This window comes from Zingiber officinale, unplaced genomic scaffold (assembly GCF_018446385.1).
Source record: "Zingiber officinale cultivar Zhangliang unplaced genomic scaffold, Zo_v1.1 ctg250, whole genome shotgun sequence".
NCBI lineage: Eukaryota > Viridiplantae > Streptophyta > Magnoliopsida > Zingiberales > Zingiberaceae > Zingiber > Zingiber officinale.
In genome coordinates this window covers 417,045-425,377 of record NW_024589921.1, presented here as the reverse complement: position 1 = coordinate 425,377, position 8,333 = coordinate 417,045, and the positions used below count along the sequence as shown (strand labels likewise).

The window sequence follows — 8,333 nt, the reverse complement described above, 5'->3', positions numbered from 1 at the left end:
GGCTTCCAAGCGAGCGGAAAAGTGTCACGTCAACAACTCAATAGAGTTCTATGAAAGGAGGGTAGATCCTTGAGGATTCATAAATCAAATCAATTCATCTAATACTCATATTTTGTGTCCTTCAAGTTCAGCTCGTGCGATCCAGGAAGTGCTAGGAAGAGTGTCGCCACATTTAGGGCTTCCAGAAGAGATTCGGTCCTCTTTTATTTCTGTGTTACTTATTCCTTTTATTATTGATTATTTTGTTTGTGTTTGACCAAAATTGTAAGAGGTTTCTCCCTTGCCGAAAGGTGTCTAGAAAAGAGAAAGCAGTAGTGCTCAATGAGACAAAGCCTTGGATGTAGCAACCCTGAGGGGTTATAAACCAAGTAAAAAACCGGTGTGTATTTGTTCTTATTTTCTTTCTTGTTTTTATTTTATTATTCTGCCGCGTACTAATGAAAGAGAACAATACCGAAAAAAAAAAAGAGAACACGCTATTCACCCCCCAGCATACGTTCAATCCTACACACAAGACTTTATTGAGATTATTGTCTTTCCCAATTAGTGGTATTACCAAAGGCAAGCACTGAGGGTATCAAACTAGGATATCAGGTTGATCTTAGACAAACTCTTTTACCGGACGTTTTCAAAGAATTATTTGCAGCAAGATAAGGGTGTGTCACTTATTCTAATTTATCTTCATAAGTTATTTTTTTTATTATTGGTTTTCAGTTATTTCTAAACATATTTTATTTATTTTAATCATGTTTATTATAGTCTTTTCTACATGTTTTATGATTTGTATTTAGCTTTTGGTCATAAAGTGTGAATGCATTTTATAGTGCAGATTGACAACTAGCATAGAGGATGTCAATGGGATTATAATGATGGTAGATGGATTCCATCCCACATATCAAGATAGGAAATCACCTAGGTAGTGAAAATTTAAGTGATCTCAGCTTGCCTTAAAGCATGCCAAGTGTCGGCATAGCATGTTACTGAAACCATACTTTCAATCGAAGAACAAATCTCTAACACAGAACAAATATTAACTCATAATAACCAAGTATGAACAGATGTAAAAGATAAAGCTTAAATAGACATAAGCTGTACGGCCAATTAGTCAGGCCCTATGATATTAATACACAATGATTTTAAGATTTGTGACATTCAGATGTTATTAGAAGTGTTACATTATCTCTTACATCTCCATTTCAGGAACAAGCATGTAATCCAGGATGAAAAGTTTTATATATTAGCATAAATGAAAATATGGAAGTGTAATAGCTCACCTCCCCAGCACTTTCCAGTTCTTCTTCTGAACTACCAGCCCAAAGTGTATGAGCCCTAAAGGCCTCTTCCATGTTGGAAAGGAACTCCTGTACAGAAGCACTGTCTTTTTCTGGATCAGGAGCTCGATTTGAAAAGGATACAATGAAGCTGCCATGTCAATATAGTCAAATTTAAGCACTGTTGTGGAGCTACATGCAGTTGCAACTTGCAACCAGGATGTGTAAGCATATTTGCTTTAAACTACAAATAGTTTCTTATCACAAGAACTTGACCAGGAGATGGTTGAAAGAACATAAGTGGCAAACAAACTAAAGAATAGTGCACCCTTTGTTTCCAAGGAATTCACAGAAAGAGGCTGATGTGGTCTTTCTATGGAAACCGGCTTTTAAGGGATGGGTAACAATGATTTAATCCAAACTAAAAGAATATAAGAATGAAGATCAGCTTGTGTATAAAAAGGGATGTGTCTATTGTGACATTTGGACAATTGGAAATTTAAAAGCTAACCATGTTTTTTTGGTTCAATGATTTGACTAATTACTGGATGTATGAACATCGAATTTTAGGACATCTATAACTCGTGGGAAGTAGTTGATATTGGAAGGAAGATTAAACAAACTCTGAATGCTAAGAATTAATACAATGATGGATAATGCAAGATAGATTGATTGTTAGTCAAAGAGCAGGTCATTTGAACTGCATTTGAAACAATTTTATCCTTAATATGTGCAATTCACTAATTTGCTTTCATGTACTCCCACTTATTAATGCAGACAAAGAAATAAAATTCGTGGAAATAATTGAAGCTAAATTTCAAACTAGTTCATCTGTGATAAAAGGCTTCAAGATCAGAAAAGCAACAAATGAAAATAAATTCAAAACATTCAAAATTAACAGATCTACAATAAATTAGAATTTTGTTATTTGATAATTAATATTTTTAGTTTGGTAATAAATAGAGAATAATTATAATTCTATATAGATTAGCATATTTCCTAATTTAGAATATTTATTTCTATTTTTGTTGTTAAGTATATAAAAGAAGTCCAGAGCAGTGTATTTTTATTATCTGTAAAGTAATACAATTTCCAATTTAACTTCTCTGTGTAAGTTTTTCCACTGATCGAGGTTATTTCCTTATTCGCTTCATTAATTTTGTTCTAAATTTCTAAGTGGTTCTATGGTTTGATTTTGGTGCTGCATCAATTAGTATCAAAGCTAAAACGGTGAAACCTGGTGGTTCAGTTTTGGTGCTAATTATCTCCATCATCCACATCATGGTTTAAAGTGTCGTGCCGAGACAGTCGAAACGGGCGAAATATCCCGTTCCGCTCGGCGACCGACACCGGCACGACCTCGGCACCAGACCTGCAATAGATGTGACATGTTGCGCGACCCCGTGGTCGTAGCGGAGGGGTTGCTCGACCCCACAACAGCAGTAACCCTTCTGCTGCCTCCGCGAAGGTGCGACCCTACGGCCGCTGCAAAGGGACCACCGTAGTCGTACCAGAGGAGTCACGCAATCCCCGCGGCCATGGTTGAGGAGTCATGCAACTCTGCGGCAATGCCGAAGTCGCGTGAGCTCGCGAGTGGTGTAGGATTTCAAATTTTTTTAATTAAATTTAGGTTAATTATTTTAATCAACTCCTAGCTATGATGGAGATAATCAAAAAGCTTTATTAAACCCTAATAAAATTATCTAATTAATTTTATATTTCATTTATTTTAATTTAAAAATTATAATAAAATTTTTATTTATTTATTTATCTATTTTCATATCTCTTCTTTTTTTAAGATTATTTTTTATATTGTTTATTTTTTAAATATTTATGTTAAATATTTTATTTTTTAACTAATATATTTTATATTTATAAAATACTGAAACTATATCGGCACGGCACGATACGATACCGAAACCATATCGTTCCGGTCCAGAACCGAAACCTCAACACAGGTCGAAATTTTAAACCTTGATCCACATCTTCAAAAGTTAGTTCCACCCTTATCCACGGCTCATTCACAACAAGGCACAAACCCAGTTTCTCTTTCCTAAAACTGATTTTTGTTTATTCAGTTGATAATTCTAAATTGCTCGCGTTTAATTTTTTCTAATAAATTCATGCTTATTAGCATCTTATTCATAAAAATCAAAAATATCATCATTTTTTTCCAATTTAGTTTAGACATCATTCATGAAAAAAAATATATTCCATATAGTTAAATTATCATCCATCAAAAAAATATATTTTTTATTTCGTTTAATCATCATCCATCTAATAAAATATTTATTATTCAGTTTAGTTATCGTCCATCAATACAATATCATCATTGATTTAATTATCATACTTGCATGTTAGCAATTGATTAAATTCTTCTATATCTCATTTAATTTATAACATTATTATTTTATAAGTATCATTACTTATCAATATTTGATTTATCTTGATGAGAAAAAACACCACACCTACCACTAAATATATGTAAGATTTAGATTTTAGGAACGTGTGCCCCTTGTGAATGGTGAACTTAAAGCATATAATGGTTATTCTTTGTACATTGCTAAATAAAAAATCATAATCACATCGTCAATGTCTAAAAAAAATTCATTATTTTTTTAAATCATGTGTTAGGACAAATGCCCCTATATTTGATAGAACTACAGATCCTAATGTGTTTCTTGATTAGTTAGACAATATTGAAAATTATTTTGACCAACATAATTTAACCTCCATCAAACAAGTATGATTTTCCAAATTCACACTTAGTGAACCCGCTAAAAACTATTAGTGATGTGTCTAAATCATTAGAGAACAAGATGAACAGAAACCCATCACACATTAGCACAAATGAAGAGAAAATTATTGAAATGATAAGGCTTACTAAACTTTAGGAGATGATTGTATAACAAATATGTAAAAAAAATAAAACAACCTTTCTCAAGTAACTGAACTCGCAAACATTGCCATAAAATATTAGTTCTCTTACAATCCATAAACTTCTAATTAAAATGAAAGAGTTATGCTCCAATAAACCTTTTGATAACTCTACTTTAGTAAAACAACTTTCTAATGACAATTTAGAAGAGTACTTCAAAGACACCTTAGATGAGTCTCTTAACAATGTAATATAAAAAAAAAATGTTGACTTTGACCTCTTTAGAGACTAATCAACTCAACACTAACCATGACTTAGACTCTCAAATCTTATCTCATTCATGTTATCAAAAGGAACCAAATGAGAAAGCTAAACAAAACAAGCATTATGATCAAGTAATGCAATATACCAACTTAAAAATTTGCAAATCACTTTGTACAACCCTTCAATATTTACTTATATCTTTGATATTTGTCAACCAATTGAATTAAATGTATTATTTTCTTCTATATACCAAAACATATATCGGCTATACAATCTTGGAAACTATAGTGAATAATGATTATTATAAAATATTTAATGGTACTGTAAATTTCCTTATAGCATTTTTAAATTCAAATTTCCTCATCACATCTACATTAGGTGCATTCATATCATACATATCCACTTTATTTGGTCATATTGTGAAAAATTTTGATTACAATACTTATTCATTTATCTTTCTAACTTATTCAAACACAAGTTCAATTTTTAAAGAGGGCATTCAACGAGAAGTTTGAGGGTTCATCTTCGTATGCTGATCTTATTACAAGCTTTCTGAAATCCTCATCATTGTTGTGTTCATGCCACAAAATTTCATTGAAGGCATAAATATTATTCTCGTCATACAACAAACTCAAACATTTTCGTATTCATTGAAAAGGACAACCAAAAAAGAATTTCTCAAAATCAAAGTGCAAAAAGAGAATCAAAGTGCATTAATTTCTTTCTCATTGAAAGAGACGTCCAAAAAATAAAAAAAACATTGCCAAATAGAGTTATTGAAGCAATTATTCCTTATGCTTGGAAACCATGACCTAAGAAGAGAAGTCGACAACTTGTCAAGAGTCAAGTTTCAATAGGGAAAAATAATACAAGCAAGGAAACAAATATCATGAAAAATAAAATAATTTTGAAGAAAATAAATTGAAGATAAATTTCAAATTGGCTCTTCCGATATAAAAGGAAAGAAATTGGAAAAACTTTAAGATTAAGAAATATTCAAGATGGGTGCATCTACAATAAATGAAAATAAATTGAAAAATACTCAATATCGGCAACAATAAATTAGAGTTTTGCTTTTTGTTATTTGATCATTAATATTTTTATTTTGGTAATAAATGAGGAATAATTATAATCCCTATTAAGATTAGCATATTTTCTTTATTTAGAATATTTATATTTGTATTTGTTGTTGAGTTATGCCTATAAAAGAGGTCCAGAGTTGTGTATTTCAATTATTTTTGAACTAATACAATTTTCAATTTGACTTTTCCATTTGGAAGTGTTTCCTCTGGGTGAAATTATTTCCTTATTCGCTGCATCAATTTTGCTCTAAATTCCTGGACAGTTCAACGGTTCAATTTTGGTGTTGCATCACTTGTAGGTATAGTAAATATTTTGTACTTTTTTATGGTAGTTGCTTTGATTATTTGATATACATACTAAGATTGGCAACCAAATAATATGGAATTGCAATTCTATTTCTCTTTTTTTACAAGATTCTTGTGCTGGGTAAAAAAAACATAAATATAATATCATTGTTCCAAATTTTTGGATTTGTAATCTTAAAATTGGTCAGATTTATGATTGAAAATACTCAGAAATTGATGAGACTAAAGAACTCTACCATATAACACTACATAAATCTAGATTCCAAGCATAAGAATGAAATGCAATTCTTTATTATCACTTACTTAAATTGAAACGTAAGAAACAGAATTAAAATTCTTAATAGTTCTTTTATAATATCAAATTGATTTTTTTCCTTTCAACAGGAATCACTTCAAGACAAACTTTTGATGCCCCAACCAAATATATATCTTGGAACTTCAAACTTAAATGAATGTTTTCTGGATGAAGATGATAATGTGTAGGTGGCTCGTTGTTTACAGTCTCCCTAAACTTAAATTAACCTACAGTTTTACATGCTAGCCATAAGAAATAATGAGAAAGACCTCCCAAAACTATGAAAGAATCAGGGGAAATTAAATACATTCCTACGAACTCAATTAATTTATTAAATCCCATTGCAGTGATCCAACCAATCAATAACTTGGACAAATGATCTTAGAAAATAGAGTAAAACTTTGATTTAAAGTGAGAGCAAGAAACAATTATCATCGACAAAATGCAACATCATTTCGGAGAAAGTAAATTATTCATCATTCCTGAGAGACTAGGTAAATTCCACAGAGTTTTCAACTTCCAGGTTTTTCTACCTTCTCCAAGGTTATAAACAGAAAGTAAAAGTCCTGCGAGAGAATCAGCAAGGACGATTAACAAGAATATTTTACTTAGAATTAGAAAGCATCATCTACACGCGATCATCACAGAGTCTAGTAACGAGGAGACTGAATTAGGTAAGCCAGCATTGAGCATAGGATTGAAAAGCGGCTAGAAAATTGAAAGCAGGGGACATGTAAATCCTCCAGCTAGAATTACATCGAGAAAGGCCACAAATTTAAGATCCAAAAAGTAAATCGTCATATCGAGAAAGGCCAACATGTTAAAGATCCAGAGGAAAACGAAAGAATAGAGGAACTAAGTGAGGGAAGCTGACCTCTTGATCGATTTGACGAAATCTGCCGCCGATGGGTGGCGCATCCGCTCCAAGAAATCGTGCCAGGTGAGCGGGGCGGTGGAGGAACCGAAGGCTTCGCCGCTGCCTCCGCCCTCCATCTCCTAGAGAAAGCCTTGGAATCGGAGTCAATCAAGACCAAGGAAATTGGCGTCCCAATTCTTAGCTAGGGGAAAAAAAGGGAACGGAGCGATGAATTCCTTGCGGAGAAACGAACGAGGTTGGAAGTGGCGGAAGGGAATAGACACGACGAGTTGCTGCCAAGCTGGCAATCATGACGATTTGGACAGAAAGTAGCAAGGGCAATAGCCCCTCCTCATTTCAATTCCACTCCTTTTTCATAATCCAAAATGTTCAAAAGGATTTCTTATTTTTTATTTATATTTTTTTATATATAAACGGCATTCTTTATCTAGTAAAAATAAAATATTATTACGATGCCCTCTAAAGAGGGACGACTAGGCTTCAAGTTTTATCGATTGTACTTGTATATAAATTTAATATACAGTAAAACTATAAAATATATATAGTAATATCAATTTGTATTTGATTAGGAAAGGTCTTGTCTCACTAGAGCCTCAGACTAATGTGGGTGTGAAGACTAATGTGGGCGTGAAATTATTATTCAGGTATTTATGGTTCAATCTCTAGCTACGATATATTTATAAAGATTTTTCCTTTAAATAGAACATGTAACTATAGAATACAGGGCTTCTAGACCATCTGTCATGAACGCTTCTTAATTTATCTTAGCGGTCGATATAAAATCTTCATAGAACCATATCAAAAGTCCCTGATTCAATATTACCTACTTCATAGTTTTTTTATGCATCATTACAAGTCTAATATACCTTTTTAGGATAATTTTTTTATAAATAAAAAAATCTCTGATAAATTCATATTCTTACAATCACATAATACTACTAATAGATAGTAGTCATCCGTAATTTACTTCATATGTGTTAGAAGCCTTGAACAAAATAAATATAATATCATCTTTTGTCATATAATAAAATAAATATAAAGTAATAAATAAAAATTACACAAAAGAATGTCATCATTTATAGAAGCCTTGAATACGTTAACCTATCACCTTCTAATCAAAGGAATAACAACGTATTGGGAGATTTTTTTTTTAGAGTAGTCAAAGAATAGGATTGATAATTGAGTTGTATTTTGCTGTGTAAGCTCCCTTTTTGTAGTTATGTTTCTTTGACCAAATAAGTGTTCTAGTCGAGCGAATCAATTGTTATCTCAGGACCATTCTTCAACTATTATCTAGTTTTTAGTCGTCCGAAGACTATTTTCAGTAGATCGAACTCCCTCCACATCAACTTCTCATCTA

General features: G+C 32.0%; 1 protein-coding gene across 1 annotated transcript; it reads right to left on the bottom strand.

Annotated features, from left to right (window-relative positions):
• Nucleotides 1-1,181: 1,181 nt before the first annotated feature.
• Nucleotides 1,182-7,276, bottom strand: LOC122037287 (vacuolar protein sorting-associated protein 9A-like). The gene is made up of 2 exons (XM_042596741.1): nucleotides 6,971-7,276; nucleotides 1,182-1,422 (listed from the first exon to the last, which is right to left on the bottom strand). The coding sequence occupies exons 1-2, from the start codon at nucleotides 7,087-7,089 to the stop codon at nucleotides 1,197-1,199; spliced, it is 345 nt and encodes a 114-aa protein (XP_042452675.1). The 5' UTR covers nucleotides 7,090-7,276; the 3' UTR covers nucleotides 1,182-1,196.
• Nucleotides 7,277-8,333: the final 1,057 nt, after the last annotated feature.